This window comes from Peromyscus californicus, unplaced genomic scaffold (assembly GCF_007827085.1).
Source record: "Peromyscus californicus insignis strain IS unplaced genomic scaffold, ASM782708v3 Scaffold_21__1_contigs__length_65335640, whole genome shotgun sequence".
Taxonomy (NCBI): Eukaryota; Metazoa; Chordata; class Mammalia; order Rodentia; family Cricetidae; genus Peromyscus; species Peromyscus californicus.
This window is the reverse complement of record NW_026294514.1, coordinates 2,285,409-2,305,918: the sequence shown is the minus strand read 5'-3', so window position 1 is coordinate 2,305,918 and position 20,510 is coordinate 2,285,409. Positions and strand designations below refer to the sequence as shown.

The following is a 20,510-nucleotide window of genomic DNA, read 5'->3' as shown; positions in this document are numbered from 1 at the left end:
CCCCTACTGTAAAGTACTTGTACTTGGTGGACCGACCCTAAGGCCTCTTTAGACCCATTTTTCATGATAAGTCATCTGTTTAAGAATGCTCAGCCTCGGGATTAGTGTTTAGAGTATCTGCAATCCTAAACTGATGCACAAATGAGCTAATACAAAAACGAGTTTCTCCACTCAAGAGACTAGGTGTGGTAGGACCAATCTGATTTACTGAGAAAACAAATCCACTTTTTTTTTGTTTAGGGCTGGTGTGCATGTATGATGCAATTTCTTCTTGTTTCTTGGTAAGCTGTTACCTCTCAATTTGCCCAATTAAAAAGGATTAACTTGGCTTGGATGATGGCTCCGGGGATGAGAATGTGAGTTCTGATCTGGAGCATCATCACTGCTTCAACACACACAACAGGGGAAGAAAAGCTGGGTTGGCAGCGTGGCCTGCACACCCAGCAATGGCCAGATAGCCTGGCAGAAAAATCAAGATCAGCGTTCACCAGGAGACCCTGTTAGGGGAGATCAACGCAGAGACCAGTATTGCAGAAACACTGCCCTCCTCTTCCCGCCTCTGCATGTAGACAAACCCATACCAATGGGCACATACACCACAGACACATACAGTGTCAGCAAGATGCCCCAAACTTGCAAAGTGAGTTAGGTGTGAGGCAAGCAGTATTTGGGTCATGGGAAACCTAAGTTTGGTGGGGAAACAGATTGAGCAACAGGAATAACTCCAGGTATTATAATTTGTATATACATACAAAGATTAAGAATTTATAGATGGGTAGGCGGTGGTGGCACACACCTTTAATCCCAGCACTTGGGGAGGCAGAGGCAGGCAGATCTCTGTGAGTTTGAGGCCAGCCTGGTCTACAGAGTGAGTTCCAGGACAGGCACCAAAGTATTTATATAGATGACTTATGAGAACTGCAGATGGTGTGTGGAGACACCATACCCACTACAACATATCTTACTTTAGACACCAAATGCACTCATTAAACAAATTGTGTTATAATTTTTGGTAAAGTACTGGAACACTGACCTGGTTTGTGAATGAATACATGTGAGGGGAAAAAAAAAGATTGTAACCTAATTTTTCTGTTAAAAATGTTGATCTTCCCGTGCATACTCTCTGACAAAATTTGAACCTAAAGCTAAAATATTCTCAAATTGGAGAGGCAGCAATACCTTATTGTGTCATGTTCTCATTCTCTACCTCTCCACCCTACTTTAAAACTGGGCAGAAAACTCCTTTGTGATGTGCCAGCTGAGCTGTGATGGGTAAATTCTCTCTAAACAGCTAACTTCGTAAGTCAGGTGCCCATGAGCACACCTGTTCTCTCCTATGGAGCCTACAGCTTACAGTTAGTTTCAAGACTGGATATGAGAACAAAATCAATCCTGCATTTTATTTATTTATATATTTTACAACTTTAAAACACTATACAAATAAGCTAGTAAATCCTCATTTATAAAATAATCATTTTGATACATAATACAAAAATGGTTTAAAAACCAATTTCAACAGTAACTAATTGTTATAAGCTTAATCATGAAGTTTCTGGAAGATGGGTTAAATGGTGAAAAAATGGGCGGCCATGAACACATCCTTTAATTTCATCTCCAAACTGGCGCTTCATTGTATAGATAAGGTCTTGGATGTCCTCTCTTGGTAAGTACATGGGTAGCTGTCTTGACAGACGGACTGCTTCTCCCTGTGAAAAGAAAAGTGACATATTTCATCTTGATAGACCCTGAAGTAAAAACACATTATTCTAGAAGATAAAAACCGAATTTTATTGACTCAAAAAATATTTATTAAGCACCAACAATGCTTCAGATTCTGGAGATAAAGCAGTGGGCAATCAAACACAAGATCTTCTGGTGAAATTTACATTTCAATGCAGAGAAACAGAAAACTGAGGAGACAAAAAAACTGAGTAAATACCATACACACAATGAACTGGGCAGTAAGTAGCAGCGACTGTGTAAATGGGACCGCTTACTCAGAGATGACATTTAGCCTTTTCAATTAACATGCAAATGTCATGAGCAAAGTAAAGCATTTCAGAGAATGGAACGTTCTGTACGGGTGTGGCCCAGAGAGAAGGGACCAGACGGAAGTTGACCAGGTCACCACCCTCCAGGACAGGAGGACTGGAGTTTTTCTGGATACATGGAGAAGGAACTAGAAATTACGGAAAGCCTGCCAAGTGGCTGCAGTGGAAAATGGGGTTTGAGGCTGATGGCCACTGTGATGCTGGTGAGCGCTGTGGCTTCAGTGGCAGCTGCCATGGACGTCTGCCTGTCAGGTGGTTGGTGGACTGATTATGAAGCCTGCACAATCAAAGGGAATGTCCTCAGGTTTGGTATAGAAATGCTCATTTCCAATACAGGAAGAATGGCTTAGGGGAAAAGAATTATAAACAAAACTAGCTTCTTTTAGTATTAAAAAAATTTGCTCCCCAGAGTTGTTGCATTTTAACATTATTCTCTTTAGTCACAGGTTCATCACCCTTCCAACCATTCCACCTCTGTATTCCAACAGAATCTGTCTTTCCTTCCCTTTGACCTTTAACTTCTCCTTACTCTCAGACTCACAAGCCTCCTTGTAGCAGGAATCTTAAAAGTTCTTATTAATAAAAACAAATCCGGGCCAGGTATTGGGGTGAACTGGAAGATCAGAGAGACAGAACAAGCCACAGCCACCTCACCTGGCCAACTTCTCAGCTGGTCTTGTTTCCTCAGACTGGAAGCTTCTGTGTTCTCATCCAGAATGAAACTCGGCTGAACTGCTGCTAGAAGCCTGAAAGCTTAACCAGCCAAATGCTTAACCAGCCAAAAGCTTCTAGTTTCTGATCTTCACGCCTTATATATCTTTCTGCTTTCTACCATCACTCCCTGGGATTAAAGGCTCGCTTTCTGGGATTAAAGGCGTGAGTCACCATGCCTGGCCGTTTCCAATGTGGCCTTGAACTCACAGATCCAGAGGGATTTCTACCTCTGGAATGCTAGGATTAAAGGTGTGAGTGCCACCATTTTCTAGCCTTTGTATCTAGTGGCTGTTCTGTCTCTGACCCCAGATAAGTTTATTAGGGTGCACAATATTTTGGGGAACACAATACCACCATACCTCCCTGGAACATTTTCCCTCCTGAGGTCGAGTAGTGAATGAACTCTTCAGAATCCAGCACTGGGGCTGACTTAGCAAGTTTCTGGAATACAGTGTGTTCAGGTTTCTCTCACTGAACCTTAGTCTTTCACCATATCCAACTTTCTAATTCTTAGTGCAGGGTAAATTCTACCAAACAGTACTGGAGTCATGCCACTAACTGTTGTGGTCTGACCCAATACAAATGTCGGGTCTTAAGAGCCCTCAGGGACCCCTGGAGATTGTCCTGTTCCTCCCGGGACAGTCCTTTCTTTCACTGTACCTGTTCTCTTGGTTTCAGATCTGTTACACTAATGTTTCCTTACCCCTTCACTCGCAGCAGGGAGTGTCTCATATACCTTCCCATTTACCTAAAACTGTTTCCTTTTAGCTAGCCTTGACAGTGTACACTTGTAATCCCAGGTACTTGGGAGGTTGAGACTGGTATGAGTTTGAGACCAGTCTGGGTTATATAGCGAGGTCTTAAAACACACACACACACACACACACACACACACACACACACACACACACACACACCAAAAAAAGAAAAAAAAATTTTTCATTCTTTTTTTTGGCTCTTGATACAGAGACCATTATGCATGTCCTTTCTAACATTTCTCCATCACACTGGAATATTTACCAATCTCTTTTGGTTTTTCCAAACAGGGCTTTCTCTGTGTAGCCCTGGCTGTCACAGAACTCAGTCTGTAGACCAGACTGGCCTCTAACTCAGAGATCCCCCTGCCTTTGTCTCCCAGATTCTGGGATTAAAGGTGTGTGCCTGGTCAACTTCTTTTTTGAAAGACCATTCCCCATAACAATCATACCTAGTTACTCCAATGTGGTTCAGATCAGCAAAACCATTTAAGTCTAGTCTCAATTGCTTTTTTCTCCATTATTTCTGAAACCTTATTTCTTGTCCACATGTTTTTTTTTTTTCCTCTTAAGAAAAAGACTTCTTTGGAGGTCCCTGAAACCATCCATGTTGAATTGCCCTGGCAACAGGCTGGGAATTTCCACAAGACGAAGCTCCCAAGGGGTCAGCAGAGTTGGTCTGAGTGTACTCTCCAGAGTCACAGGGACAGGCATGCCTTGTGTCTGAACACCACAGACAAGAAAGAGGATGAAAACAAAGCCCAGGTTTGTTTTGAAAATAACACCAGCTGACTTTAACGAAGGACAAAAGTCGTGGTCCTTCATCGACACTGGGATGGGCTTAGCCCTCTTCTTTTAAGTTCTATTTCTGAGACAAGGTATGTTGGCCTGGTTGTCTGCAAATCTGTGCTCCTCCTGCCTCAGAGGTCTTTTGACTGCTGGGGGGACAGGCCTGTCATCAAACCCCACTTGCTCTAAACGTTCTTTTTTTTTAAACTGAATTTTGCAATCCTCATTTTGGTAGATGCGATAAAATGTTATCAAAGTAAAACTTCCACTTATTCAACAATTTAGTTCCATTTTTACAGTAATTTAGATATTTCTCTTCCTTTTGAAGAGCTCAGGAATTAGAATCTTAATACAATGTTTTAGACAAATAATATGGGATAAAAATTGAACAATTTGGAAACCATTCTGAGATTATGCATGAAATTAATAGAAGACAATCCTACAGAATGTTTCATAAATAAAAGTGCCTAAAAACTGCATTATAAGGATCTCTCACAGCATTTATCACAGTTCTATGCTGTGAAATATTTTTATTAAAATTTAAAAAATAGCAATTTGTGAAAACAAACGTTTTAGAATCTACTCTTTTAACCATTTACTACTGGGCTAAATGCGTGACACAGCCCTTTAATCCTAGCAGAGGGTTAAAGAAGGAGGCAGAGGCAGCAGATCTCTGAGAACTCAAGGCCAATCTGGTCCACAGAGTGGGACTCTATCTCGAAACAAAACAAAAAGATTTGATTAAGAGCTGTAAAACTGAAGCCACCCATGTGAACAACGAGGCACACCTCCAGATAACTCGTCACCTTCCGAGGTCTGCACTCAGAGAGCTCCTTTGCATTTCTGTTGATTATGGCATTAAGAATTTCCTTTAAATCCATCACGCCATAGAAGGGCAGGCACTTAGCCATGCCTTCTATTTCCAAGTAGTTTTCAGTACTGGAAACTCCTGAGAGAAAAAAACAAAAACACACAGGGGCATAGTTAAGTTAGCTAAAATTCTATTCCAGAACATATCCACTGGAAACAAAAATCACTGTTAGAACATTTAGTGAGGACAGTTTTGTTCCTTCATGGAGAACAAATAATAATTTCCCAGAAGACTTCAATTAAGTCATAGGTGGTCAGTGACACCACGTGTGCTTTATATAATTTAATTTAATCTCAGTTCCGACTGGTCTGTTCTTCGAATTGCTTAGAACATTGCTTACTTTGGAGAGAGAATGAAGTCCCATGACATTTATTAAAATCATGGTGGTTTAAGTGTTTTATCAACTGCTGCCTGTACTTCAAGTCTAGCCCAATGGCCTTAGATCTACTTTAAAGACCTCAATTATTTTAACCTACCAAGAATAAAAACAGAGACAGTATCTTGTTACTATAGAATTTCGGGAAATAAAAATGCTAGTGATTATTCAAAGATTCAACTAAGAAAATTCCAGAAATTGGTGTTATTTATTAAGCTGTTTTAGGTAACTTAGTCATTAAAATGAAAGGCCACATGACCGGATGTGTAACTGGGTAGAACATTGCAACAGTGTATATTCCAAAGCATCACATTAGGGAACAGAAGGTACTCATCCGGTTTGAGTGACAGGATCCTTAATATTGAAATCAATATCATGTTACCCAGAACTAATAACAACAGGAATGTGGTAAAACTTGCAGGGTTGCAGATCTAGGGACCTGAACGATGTACTCTAACCTGTCCTAGTTTCAAGTCCAAATGGAGGATGCAACAGTGGCAGACGGAACAGTAGGAATGCTAACGTTCTTCCCAGGAAATAACTGAGGAAAGATGAGATACTGTATCATCAAGCACTAAAAGATGAGCTACAGAGTTTAATAAAGGGAGATGGAGTGAGTCTGAGAGCACAAGGTCCTCAAGAGGGACCCGAAATCACCAAGCAAGGGGAGGAGGACGCAGCAGCCTCTAGTCCACCCTTAGCTATTTATACAAATGTGAAGAAAAGGACCTTCCAGCAACACAGACAGAGACATGATAGAGAATAAAAATCAATCTCTCTCTCTCACACTATTCTTCACACTTCAAATTTTCCAATTAAAAGATACCAGAGGCCTCGAGGAAAAGCTCTCAGTTCAGGTCTGAACGGGAGGCTGGAGACTGGAAAAGGATTTGAACTTGTAGCCATGCTACTGCAGAGTACTAGGCTTACTTTTTGTTTGTGTGCTTGTGTTCTGGGACAGGTCTCTCTATGTAACCCAAGATTGCTTTAAACTCACTATATACATGAGGCTAGTCCCAAATGTGTAGCACTCTTCCTGTCTCAGCCTCTCAAGGTATGGTAACAGGCACATGTCATCATGCTCAGCCTTGCCACTGATTCACGTTACCTCAGGGTTTACACTAATTTTGTCAAGTTAATACACTGTCTTTAATGGAGGACTATGAAACAAATCTGTTAAGGGCTAGACTCTCAGGCACGCTGTGTGGGTTCCCATCCTAGATCTCACACTGACTATCCTCTAGAGCAAACTTAACTCTTCCATGCTTTAATTCTTTTCATCTGTAAAATGAAGACTGAGATAGAAGCTACTCTGGAGACTGCTACGGGAGTAAATGGGCTGATATGTTAACTCTTTGAGGGGTACTCTCAAAAGTTATTAGTTGTTACTAATGAAGAAACCGAGAAATGTGTGATCTGGACATGCAATCTCCATCTCAAGTATAAGCAGCTGGATCCACGGAGGCAAGGCATTCCCAGGAGGTGTCTTTACCTTCAAACTGAAAATCAAGCAAAATTTGAAGTTTGGAACATTGAAACATTTTTTTTTTCCAGATATCCAGCTCTGTATTTCTGTACATTGTTGTTATTTATTTTCTTTCTAAAATTTATTGCTATTATTTTACATGTATGTTTTGAATGCATGTATGTCTGTGCACCATATGAAACATGAAGATGACAGGGTTGTCGGATCCCCTGGAACTGCAGTTACAGATGGCTGTGAGCGGCTCCGTGGATGCCTCGGAAAAGCAGCCAGTGCTCTTAACTGATGAGCCACCTCTCTGGCCCCCACTTACTGTCTTCTGTGCCTCTGTGAAAGCATTCCTTTAAAAAAAAAAAAACCTTTCCTACATTTTGGGTGTGACAATTTAGGCACTGGAGTCTCCCTGCATGGTGGCTGTGGCACTGGACAGAGGAAAAAGGGGAAGTAACAGATGGGCTAACCCGGGGGCTAGGGCAGTATGGAAACTACAAAAAGACAGAGAAGGTCAGCAAAGAATCCCCGAGGCAGATACATTCTTCTCAATCTATCTGGCAAAGCCATGGGATCCAGACACTCATGGGAGACAGCTGATGCTCCATGTCACTTGGCAAAACAAGTCAATACTTCTAAACAGCAAGAAATGGCCATTTTCATTAGACCATCCCATTATTCCACATACTTGTTTTGTCAAAGAGCTCTGATTGCTGAGTAACACAAGAAGGCAGCTGGGCTGCCATGTCAGAAGACAACAGGAAGTACAGTGATCACCTCAGTGGCCCTCGGAAGGAAGTCACTTCTGCACACCTGACAGAGAACTCTGAAAGCCAAATGCAGCTCTTGGGAAAAGGTCTTCAAGTCAGAGACAGTACGCCACATTACTGTACCTGGTGTCAGTCTGATCTTGAAGCCATTTGCTGTAAGACGAGGGTCACTCAGGTAAGTTGGTCCACTGCATCTCTGCTCAGCTGTTGACATTTTACGTAACACCTCTAAATAATGAGACCCATTAAAAAGACTGAAAAAGAAAGAGATTACGGTTCTTTATGTTAAATATTCAGATTGAAATAAGAGGATTCATGGGAGCTAATCCAAGGGTGTTTGGAAAAGTGTTATCATTCCTGGAAGTGCCGAGCTCTGTGAGAAAGCATCTGCCTTCTGTTAGCATTGTGTAAGAGACCCACTGTAGAGCAGGCCCAGAAAAGAGGAAGGGCAGATATAAAGGACAACTTGTCTCTTCCAGAATGTTACAAATTCAATGAGAAATGTAAATAGTAGTTCTCTAAATATAATACAAATTAAAACTTGACCCACAATAAATACCTTTAAAGTAGCTATCACAAATGAAAAGCACACCCTGAGTCAACAAGCTACTCAAGTAGTTATACTTAAAATCAAATGCTACTCGAGGCTTCTTCAACAGCAAGAAGGTTAAATAGATTTTTTTTTTTCTTCCAAACACTGATAAATTTTTAGATCAAATCTTGGGAGAGATTCTTTCAGTAAGCACAGCATACTTGACAAAGGTTCCTCAGCAGAGTCACTACAAAAGAGGCCTACCACAGCAGAGAGATCTACTTAGTCAGAAGAGTCACTACAAAAGAGGCCTACCACAGCAGAGAGGTCTACTTAGGCATACAACAAAACGCTAGGTGATGGTGCAGTATGCTGTTACAGATACATTCCCCCTGGAAAACAAATGAAGTCTCTCAATCACTCAGAATGCTGAGGACTCCACTGATGGTGAGAGCAGATGTCACAGAATGCTTTGGCTGTATTTCTAGCTTGTCTCACCAACTCTGAAATCAATCTGAAAGCTTGTGGTAAGGATGAAATGCAGGCTCCATGGGTCAGCAGTCTGTATTAGAATCCTGGGTGATCTTAACTATTTCCCCTTCCTGGGGCGATCCATGTGTGTCCCTCTTAGGGTCTTCCTTTTTACCTAGCTTCTTTGGGGTTGTGGATTGTAGCCTGGTTATCCTTTGCTTTGTGGCTAACATTCACTTATAAGTGAGTACATACCATGTTTGTCTTTCTGGGTCTGGGTTATCTCACTCAGGATGGCTTTTTCTAGTTCCATCCATTTGCCTACAAATTTTATGACATCTTGTTTTGTTTTTTTGTTTTTGTTTTTAACTGCTGAGTAATATTCCATTGTATAAATGTACCACATTTTCTTTATCCATTCTTCGGTTGAGGGACTTCTAGGTTGTTTCCAGGTTCTGGATATTATGAAAAATGCCGCTATGAACATAGTTGAGCAAGTGTCCTTGTGGTATGATTGAGCATCTTTTGAGCATATGCCCAAGAGTTGTATTGCTGGGTCTTGAGGTACATTGATTCCCAATTTTTCTGAGAAACTGCCATACTGATTTCCAGAGTGGCTGTACAAGTTTATACTCCCACCAGTAGTGGAGGAGAGTTCCCCCACTCCACATCCTCTCCAACATAGGCTGCCATTAGCATTTTTGATCTTGGCCATTCTGACAGGTGTAAGATGGTATTGCAGAGTCATTTTGATTTGCATTTCCCCGATGGCTGGGTAAACTGGGACTGGGGGTAGAGGAGGGATCTAGTTGGAGGAGTGACAGAGAAGAAAAGCAATGAAAGAGATATCTTGATAGAAGGAGCCATTATGTGGTTAAGGAGGAACCAGGTGCTAGGGAAATTCTAGCTAAGGATGACCCCAGCTAAGACTACTAGCAACAGTGGAGAGGGTGCCTGAACTGGCCTACCTTGGTAATCAGATTGGTGAATATACTAATTGTCATCATAGAGCCTAAGTAGATACAGAGCCAAGCACCAGGCTGAGCTCCTGGAGTTCAGTTGAAGAGAGGGAGGAGAGATTATATGTGCAAGGGGGGGGCGGGTGTCAAGATCATGATGGGGAAAACCACAGAGACAGCTGACCCAAGCTAGTGGGAGCTAAGGGACTCCGGAATGACAGCTGGGGAACCTGCATACAACCAAACTAGGCCTTCTGAATGTGGGTGACAGCTTGATCTGTTTGTGGGGCCTCTAGCAGTGGGACCAGGCCTGATACATGAACTGGCTTTTTGGAGCCCATTTCCTATGGTGGGATACCTTGCTCAGCTATGGTGCAGCAGGGAGGGGCTTGTTCCTGCCTCAACTTGGTATACCAGACTTCGTTGACTCCCTGAGGGAGGCCTTACACACTCTGAGGGGTAGATGGGGGTGGGGTAGGGGAAAGATGGGGGAGGAGCGGGAGAAGGGGAGGGAGGGGGAACCGTGGTTGGTATAAAATGAAAAAAGAAAAGAATCCTGGGTGTGTGGCTTCCTGACTGACTGAGTAAGCACACCTAAGAGCTGTTCTGTTGGTTCACTCAGCTGTGAGGTGACCAACCAGCCCTGTAAGATCACAGCAGTTTCCCTCATCCAGTCAGGGCTCAGCAAACAGGAGCTGTCTGTGTTACATGCAGAGTTCACTTACTCCCTTCAGATGCAAGCTACACAACTGGCATCAGAGTTCTGCTGAGAACACTGAATCCAGTCCATAACTACCCAATCACTACAGTGAGGTACTCAGTTCAGGACTCCATTAGCAGAGCAGCATTAGCTGTGAAGGGGACCTTTGGAACCACACTTTTCTCAGTGTCGACACTCAGTCAAGAAAAGTGGGCTTCCCTTCGAGCATGGGCACGAAAACAACAGCTTTTAATGCATCTCCCTAAACAACAGATGTCACTCAGAGAAACATGTTTAAGAAGCTGTATTTTAGACAGGGACAAGATTTCTTGAAAAGTAAATGAAAATCTATAAATACCATTGAGAAAAGCAATTAAGTTACAAAATTAGATATGTCCTGGCTGTTCATGAGGAAACAGGGAGAAACTGCTGTCAAGTTATGAGCAACTGCATCCAGTTCCTCCTTTGGTGAGCTTCCTGAGTCGGTCTCTAGAAATGCTGTGGACGGTCCTAGGTTTTCGTCATGTGGTCACTGCTGCCTTACTGAAAATGCAGACTGGACAATGTTCTCCTGTGTTCGCGCCCTGTTGTTTTTCATTAGATGGCTATGTCCTCAACCTACCCACACACTGACACCGCTCTCTTTATTCCTGGTCCTTCTGAAGTTATCTAGTGATGTATCCTATTGAGAACATTCTAACCAGCCTTTAAACTGCAGAGTTTTAGCTACTTTGTCCTAGTACATCAGTCTGTGTCAGACTAGAAACTAAGCATAAAAAAAAAAAAAAAAAAAAAGTTTACAGGTTGGTTATTACTCATTTGTACATAAAGCAAGTTACTCATAAAAGATAGATAAAAGAAGCACCCCATTTACAATGAAAAATACAACTAGTTCAGGCAACAATCATCAGCTGATTATTAGATATTAGATGGAGAGGAAGTTGGGGAGTTTTGAGAGGGAGGATCACCTTCGTCCAAAGCTAGTGAACCGTGCGGGAGAGGTTTGAAGCACACCTTCCTCCTGGGAGCCAGCCCTACCTGCTGGAGAGCAGAACCTAAATCTCCCCGACTTCCTGAGGTTAACTTCCAGCTAAAGACAGGAGGAGAGAGGTGAGCACCATATCAGGGGCTGGAGAGATGGCTCAGTGGTTAAGAGCACTGGCTGCTCTTCCAGAAAAGACTGGAGTTCAGTGTCTAGCACTCAAAGCTGGTTGCTCACAATGACCTGTAACCGCAGTTTCAGGGGTCTGATGCCCTCTTCTAGCATCTAAAAGCACCTAATCATATGTGAGTTATACACACACACATACACACACACACACTAAAAATTAAATAAATCCTAAAAAAAAAACCCAAACCAAAAAAACTCACTGCCAAGAAAAGTAAAGAGATAAAAGAATATTCCAGTGATTGTTACATAGTAAATCAATCACACAATAAAAAATACAACCATATGTAATATGTAGAACTTACATATAGAAATTAAATTCAAAATTATAAAACTAAAAGCAAAGCAAAACAAAACAAAACCCTTTGAAACAATGAGGAACAATTCTAAGCTATTATTATTGAGTAAGGTATTAAAAAGACATTTGTGATTAGGTCAGAAACTAATCATTTTTATGAGTATATGAAAGGACTAAGAGTAAGAATTATTCTCACATACTTTAATGAATGAAAGGAAAACCTGTCTATGTACACACTTGTATATGGGCAGAAACAGGACGGGGCAAAGAACCTTGGTAATGACTGCTACAGGCACTCCCTGTGTAATTCCATTCTGGTGTATGTTTGACAATGTCAGAGCAGTGTAATATCAAAGACAGCCACAGCACTCTAGCTGTCAGTCACCCTAGAGAAGCCACAAAGGTATAGGAGAAACGAGCTTGGGATTCACTGAGTCAAGATGTGAGCCACTTATGCCTACTAGAAAAGAACTTTCAACTTTTAACACTAAACATCAAAAAGCCTCTTACTTCACCATACCTCTCCGTTAATATAATTGGATTTTCCAGCGGCTCTGCAGGCAGCTTATGATTCTCAAGAAGTCTCTTAAATAGCAGCGCTTCCTCCACTCTGTATGGGTTCAGTAACATGACATCTGTTCCGGACGCGACCAGCCATGCATCGGGAAAGTTGAGACTGTGGATCAGGCAGATCTCATCCTTCTCTTCTAAGTCAACTTTCTTTTGTTTCTTAAAACTTACTTTTAGGTTTTCCATAGAAAAGGGGACCTCTGCTATTTTAATATTTTCACTCTTCTTTTTTTCATTCTGGGACTGAAAGAGCTCATCAAGTTTCGGCTGATTAGATAATGAGGTTTTCAATTTGTGTTTTTGTGTCAAGCCCCACGCACTGGTGGCCTTTATCTTTTTCCGGCCATCTTTTAATGATACTTGTGGCTCCTGTTCAATAGCTTTCTTCATTTGATTATTGTATCGTTCCAAGTCTTTTTTAGCCTTTTCTTCATATCTAAGAACAGAGAGAAAACAGGACTAATGAGCTCATAATAAAAACATAATAATCATCTGAAGTAAATTTTACTAAGAATAATGGATGAGCTGTTATTCAATAATGACAAGGAAATGTGTATTAGAGCGACCCTCTTGTGTGTGCTTAAGATAAACCCCAAACAGAACACAGAAACTGGCTTCTCAAAAGCAGTCAAAAGCAAATGAGAAGGACTTGCATTTGCATTTACGGAGCTCTTATCCAGCATTAGATGGTGGGAGCATCAGGAACTTAGCTAGAAGACAACACCAACTAGCCTGCGTCATCAGAACACAGATCCTTGCTTCCAGTACTTGAAATTGAGAGAAAATCCCATGTGTGGGAGCCCTCAGGAAACATTAAAAGGCTAATGAGCTGAACAGAGTTTCCAGCTGCTTCCAGTGCAGGGGAAACAGAGTCTGGTGTCTGAGTTACATGTGGGGCTTTGTAAACACATTGGGCTTTCAATTAAAACTAGAAGAGGGGCATATCATAGGAGGAAACACTCTACCCCCTAGAACTGAGTGAATCTCATCATCCTTCAATGCAAAACAAAATCCCACAAGCTCAAAGACATCTGAAGTGAACAGGCATTACCCATAATGGCAACTGCACAATTAAGTAACCACCCAAGAAGTAAAACAGAAAAATGTGAGTCATGGCCAAGGAGAGGAGAGGTCAGGAAAAGCCACCTTCAAAGTGACTCAGATTTATAATAAATAAGAAGTTTTGTATACATGTTTTGGGAGTCTGGGATGAGCAATAGAGAAAAACAGGGAATAGGAGGGTCTGAAGGGGAAAGCAGAATTTACATGTGCACATGGAAAGATGTGAAAAGCACAGAACTAAAAACAGTATCTGGATGGAACATTCTACAGAGCAGAAATAGAAACGACAGACGGGCCAGTGAACCTGAGGGAAGAGCTACAGAAATGACCACTGTGAGTAGAAAGAAAGGGGCCTATGATCGCTGAAGCAGCCTGGGGCTCATGCATAAGCATCCCAATACCTGAAGTGTCAATTAAAAAAAAAAAAACTACACTTAATGACAAGTCAACAACCTACGAAACTCAAGTCCAGGCAGGTTAAATGCAAACAAAGCCTGCCCGATACACCAGAAGCAAGCTGGTGAAAACCAAAGGTGAATTCCCCAAATCAGTCAGCCAGAAGGAAACCAAGAGGACAGTGCAACGCTGGCTGAATGTGCAGCTTCACATCTACCAACCACAAATGTCCTTCACAGGGAAGACTGAACAAATACCTTCAGATAAAATAAGTTTTCTGCTAACGTAACTGCACTCTTAAGAGAATAATAACATAAGCATGAATCAATACATCTGTGGGCTTTTAGGTTTATGTGAGACTGTGTGGTATTAACTTTAACTGAAGCATCATAAAAGGATGCATGATGTATTAAGCAAAGTAAGCAGGAGTATAAATTAGATGTTAAAATGTATTCACTCAAACCCTGAATACCTCTGCAACCTCTCTGAGGAAGACAGGAACAGGCAACAGGGGGCAGGGCAGATCTAATGCCAACAACGTCCATTATTATATTAAATCTAACTAAAGGACAGGATTCCTAGCTTTATGGGCTTTTAACAGTCACACTTTTATAATAAATAACACAGGTAGCATAGAATGAAAAATGCATACACTATACAAACAGAAAGAGTAAGAAAAGGAGAGACTGACAACATTAGATGAAGCAGATCGAAATGCCAAGTTATTGGAGTTGAAGGGGCCACTAAGGAGCCTAACACGCAAATGTGTGTGCCTTTCTTCTTCTGATCAGTGGCATAAACAGACTACAAGATGTCAGTGAAATGACAAATCTGAGCAACATTGCTAACCACTTCAACTTAAATGATTGGCAGAAACTCTGCTGCTTTATCTGTGAACACAGAACATTAACCAGGACAGGAAATATGATGAGCCAGACATGGCAAAAGGTGAGTGAAATCTAACTTTCTGTTCATGTTAAACTGGAAACCAAGTTTATTTTTAAAAGCCTCAAATATCTGAAAACTAACCAACATAGTAGCATTCACACTAGCCTCAGTGTCCAACAATTAGAGGTTGAATTAACAAACCTTATTACTCTTATAAAACTAGACATTACCACTTAAAAATGATGTCATGGAAATATTGTTGAAAAGTCAGAGATGTCAAATAGTTATTTAAAGTTTAAATACTGGTAAAACCAAGGTAATATAACAGAAATAAAAAAAAAAGTGGAGGTAGTTGGGATGAGGGCAATGCATGTTTTCATTGTGGTAGATGTGTGTATTTCCAAAAATGTGCTGAACTATACTGCTAAGATCTTTGCATTCCACTGTAGGTAAATGTTACCAGTTTAAAGAATGATTTAAGAAAGTGTTGGGGAGCCAGACATGGCAGCATATGCCCACAGTCCAGGCACTTGGAAGGTGGATGAAGGAGAATCACAAGTTCAAGACCAGATTATTCTATAGAGCAATTTCATTCTAAAATCAAATAAATAATAAAAAGACTACACAATAAAGTCATTAAAATAGCAGACGGAGTAAAAAGCACACCATTTAATCCATCAGTTAATGTTAATTGTTTTATTCTCACTTAAAGTCATCAGGTGATACATAAATTCCAGTAAATCCAACATATCTAAACTATGTAACTCAACTTCAACAGTGTAAACGATGGGTATTTCAAATTTATAGCGGGTACAACAGTTAGAGAGGGCTTTCTTCTTTTCTCAGTTATAAAAGGAGTTAAAGGAAGCTTCTAGAGCCAAAGGCAGTCCACCACAGTGGCAGTGCCATGCACACTGTGAGGAACTGAGGTGCCTGGCTTCCACGCTCAGGCCTGGCTGACACTGGATGGCTCTACTTGAGCACTCCACACGGATTCTGTCACATGAGAATTAACTGCTCCTTGTTCACCTCAGGGAGCAGTGCCCAATGGACCCCAGAGAGCCTGGTGTCCTGCTTGGCATATTCCTGCTGCCTAGAAACCACGTAAACTTAGTGCCAAGTACTTTGTTCTGCCCCTCAGGGTACTCATTTATAGTATGTGGGCAGCGTACATCCACTGCCTAGCTCTGTAACAGCAGTGAGTTGCTTGGCACACTGTAAAAGGCGAGGCTTACTCTAAGTTGCGGTCAGGAAGCCTATGTGCTGGCTGGGGCTGCACTCGTGGCAGAGTCCATGCTTAGCATACACAAGGCCAGGTTCAATCCCCAACACAACAAACACGAGAACAAAAAGAAACACAAATACTACAGCTGGAATGAGACATCTGACCAAAAGTTGACAAGTTTTAAACTTGGGCCTAGAGAACTACGGTTATTTCTGGTCCTGTAAGAAGCTGGTTTAGACTCTACAGAATGTTTCTTGTATGTATGTTATAAAGTGAGGCCAAGAAACAACAGACTAAAACATAGTGTGCAGTTTATAGCCACATGTTTCTGAATAAAGAAATGCTAGATGTTAATTGGATAAGATTGCAAAAAATGTCTGTTTCATTGCAAACTGGGTGAACAATTAATCATTTACTTCTCATATTCATACTTTTCAAAGTTATTTTTTTACAATTATACCTAGAACATGAACATATGGGTTAGTTACACAAAACACATGATCTTTAATAGTTTACTTTCACAGGCACTAGAAATAAGTCTATTTTTAGCTCTTAGACATCAGAACTCCAGACTTTCCTATGGGGTGGAAAATGAGTTCAAGATAAAGGTCACCATTTGTAATTAATTATAATGTGCAAATTTTTGCATATGGTACTAATCTTTTGATTTATTCAAGAAGTCTATTTAATTAGTTCCTTGGGAAACATAAAAAGTTATGTCCAAAATAATACGAGGTAAATGTTAAGTAAGAGCAGATGCTACCTCTGTATTTAATACCATTAAGGGACTTAGCAGCTTGAATGGAAAGTATCCCCACTGACTTGACTAAACAGTCAGGTTAAATGATGTTTCTGAGACTAAAGGCTACATTGAATTATAAAGTTTATTTATCATTTCCAGTAACATCCAAATTGCTACATCACTTAGTTATTTTAAGTAGGAATATACTTATATATTGCAAATGAAAGCTCAAATTAAGACCTACTGACTGAAGGACCCTTCTCCCCTGAGTGGCAGGGGAGGTACATAGTTCACACCTGGATTCTAACCCACCAGAGGAGGGTAAGGAAAAGAAGAGGACAAAAAAATCAGAAGAGACCTAAGCATCCCTAGCCCGAGTCCACCCTACCTTCCCAGCAGACGCTGAAACTCTGGCCAGTCCTGTCTCTCTTCAGCACATCCTCACCTGTGCCAGGGTCTCTTCACTTCCTCAGCAGCACTGTGTGCCTTCTCCTGTGACAACTCCCAGAAACCTTCCCAGTTAGTTTTATACAAGGAAGCCATTTTCTGTCCCATACATGGGACAACTGCTAAGTCTTCTCCCAACTCTCCATATTTCCCTTTCCTTAAACGCATCAGTTCTATGATGAAGACTTCTACAGTTCTATGTAGAAGGCACCGAACAGAGGCCGACGATGAACAACGCTCACAGCGAGACTGTGGAGGACTCAGTCCTCCGTGCAGACAAGGAGACCTGACGATTGTCAGAGGCAGAGGGGATGGAGGACTCCAGGAAAGCAGTGTCTTCCAGACAACAGGAATGATTCAGATCTGAATTCAGAGACTGTGGAACATGTACAGGGCCCGCACAGGTTCAAGGCAGATAGGGCCCAGCACTGAGAGAGGGGTGTGGACATGAACTATATCCACCTGTAAAGGAAAAATCAGTTTTCTCCAGTGTATATAAACCACACCGCAGGGTAGGTCCCATGCCCAGCAGTAGATGGTCAACACAAAATGGACTCAATGGCATTTTTGTAGACTGTTTGGGCTTTTTTGGGGGGTCTTATTAGTCTTTTCCGTGCGTATTTTGGTTTCTGTTTTTGTGCTTTTGTGACTTGTGTATGTGTTTCTTGATTCTTTGTATTTCAAAGAGAGAGATAAAGAGAGAGAGAGAGCGGTAAGTTGGATGGGTATGGGGTGGAGATCACTGTGAGGAGTTGAGAAGAAACCATTACCAGAATATATTGTAGTAAAAAGTAAAATTTCAATAAAAAAACTCATAAAATTCTATCATCACTAGACGGCAAACTGCAGAGGATACTATTTATGAATAGAAATGTATGTTATTTTTAACTGAAGCGACTAGCCAGAACACCCTTAACTAGTATTTCCTAAAGGAAGGAAGGAGATAGAAAGGAGGGAGGGAGGAAGAAAAAGGGGAGGAAATGTGAAAAGCAGGAGGGGGAGCTCTGCAGAAGGGTCCACCCCGGTGGTCGGTCGGGACGCAGGCCAGGTCCTCAGGAGAGGTGGAGGCCCCCTTTGTGACAGTGGGTATGGGAGCCAGGAGGGTCTATGGAGGTGGTCCTGGGGACAGAAGCCAGAGACTCACAGAAGGCAGGCGGTGCTCTGCCACTCAGCTGCACTCCCAGGTCTCCTCTTGGGTCACTTTCTATTCTTTGCAGAACTGAGGATTATAGAAAGAAAGCTCCGGGAGAACGAACAGGCCTGATCCAGTGGATGGATCACGGTGCAAGCGCCCTGATCCAGTAGATCATGGTCCAAGGACCTCTGGCCCTGAAACAAACATTCTGCTTTTTAAAAAATCATTTGTGCGTCTGATTCCAAGACATCAGTATTTTCTAGGCACCTCTGTGTTTCTGGAACCCATGTCAATTGAACTGACTTAGAGCAAATGAAAACTGCCATTTACAAGACAAAGTTTCACGTCACAGCTTAAAAGCCCCAATCACACGAACCCAGAAATCACTCTCTACACAGTAGACAAAGCTCTGTGCTGTAACGGCCATTACCTCGTCTGCTCCTCACAACAAGATACAGACAACCAACAGCCATCAGAGAATGGCTGTCTGCAGGTCCCAGGTGCAGTCCCTGAGGCCTGCTCCAAATGGATTCCATAACACTGCTGAAGAAAACTTCAGAGGAGGCTTGTTTGACAATTTGGGACTCACAGGCAGGATAATGTTGACTACTCCTCTTCACAAAGCAAAAAGAGAAGCTGCCGCAGGCTGAGAGAAACTCCTGGCTCCCGAGTTTGCACAGTGCCACACCCCCAGAAACCGGAAGTATGTTTTCTTCCTTAGACAACTTGACAAAGGAGAACTACACACATTTATGGGGTACCATGTGAAGTTTCAAAGAACTCACTCATCTTTAAACTACATAACCATATCATCTAGGTAAAACTGAAGACAACTGGAATTGTGTGAACCTATTTGTATAGTAGTCCAAAATAAGATTCTAAAAATCTGACATTTTATGAAATAATTAGTATTGTGAGCACTGGCTATTTCATGTACTAAGTCGAATTGTTTAAAAAGTTATGAGGGGCTAGAGAGATGGCTCCATGGTTAAGAGCAACAGCTACTCTTTCAGAGGACCTGGGCTCGATTCCCAGCACCCACATAGAGACTCACAATCCCAGGGGGTATGAAATCCTCTTCTGGCTTCCATGGGCACTAGGCGTGCATGTGGCACACAGACATACATGCAGGCAAAGCATCTGTACATATGAAACCATGTTACAACAATTATATTATGGTTATTCCTAAAATATGAATGCATACCTTCATTTCTTAAGGATACATACACACATATTTATGAAGTTGATGTGCCTCAGACTGGCCTCAGAACCATGAGGGGTAGGAGGGATGATGGGGGAGCTATTCACAAAGCAGAACTGAGTATGGGATGATGGGATGAAATGGGGTAACAGGTTCACTGCATCTCACGCTGATAAACATTTGGAACAGAACAAAGCACAAACACACCCTCCCCTAAACACGCTGTCATGTGTGTGATATTTAAGAAGAGAGCAAACATTTGATCTTTGCTGCTTTTAGTAACAGTTTTCTAATACAGCTCAGTATCTTACGTGTTAATAGTCATCACTATTATTTGTAACTGACAGTTTATTCCTAAGACTGAATTAAATGAAGACATGGAAAAGTTAACCAACTACTTCATTTATTTAGAATGAATTTTAAACCAGAAGTGATGGACTATATTTAAATATTTCTCCAGATATTTGACAGAGATTTGAAATAATTAGATAATAATAAGTGATTGGAAGTCTAATTTTATTCTTCATTTTCTGGTGGGCCAGATAATTCAAAATGCAGCATTTTGCACTGATATACAATTGTATGTATGAGTGCTACCCATGCAGGGTGACGGCCATCGTCTTCATCAGAGCAGCTGTGACTGCTTGCTAGCGAGCCAAAGCTGAACCTGCTGACTGTTGACATTCCCTTATGGAGGAATGGAGTAGGAGGGCCATCAGACCCTCACTGAGCCTCCAGACTGGCTTCCTTCACCTCTCCAGCAGCTGTGTGCAGTTCTGACTTGACTGCATATGGCGTCACTGTTTCAGGAGGAGGAGGGAATACAAAGGAATAAAGAACACAGAGGGTGGGAGGTGACCTGAAGGGGACATTCCATCTGTACAGCTATGCTGGAGTCAGACGTTTTGGTGGTGCA

The 20,510-nt window shown here is 41.7% G+C and overlaps 1 protein-coding gene across 9 annotated transcripts in view; it reads right to left on the bottom strand.

Annotated features, from left to right (window-relative positions):
- Positions 1–1,373: 1,373 nt before the first annotated feature.
- The window catches only part of Pms1 (PMS1 homolog 1, mismatch repair system component), an 82,282-nt gene continuing 63,145 nt past the window's right edge, over positions 1,374–20,510 (bottom strand). For 6 of the 9 annotated variants that reach the window (XM_052749381.1, XM_052749385.1, XM_052749382.1 and 3 more), the window contains 4 exons: positions 12,449–12,934; positions 7,924–8,054; positions 5,098–5,258; positions 1,374–1,706 (listed from right to left, as the gene is read on the bottom strand). In XM_052749381.1, coding sequence (XP_052605341.1) covers positions 1,542–1,706; positions 5,098–5,258; positions 7,924–8,054; positions 12,449–12,934 — 943 coding nt within the window. In that variant the 3' untranslated portion in view covers positions 1,374–1,541. The other 3 variants (XR_008220813.1, XM_052749388.1, XM_052749387.1) reach the window with 3 other exon arrangements.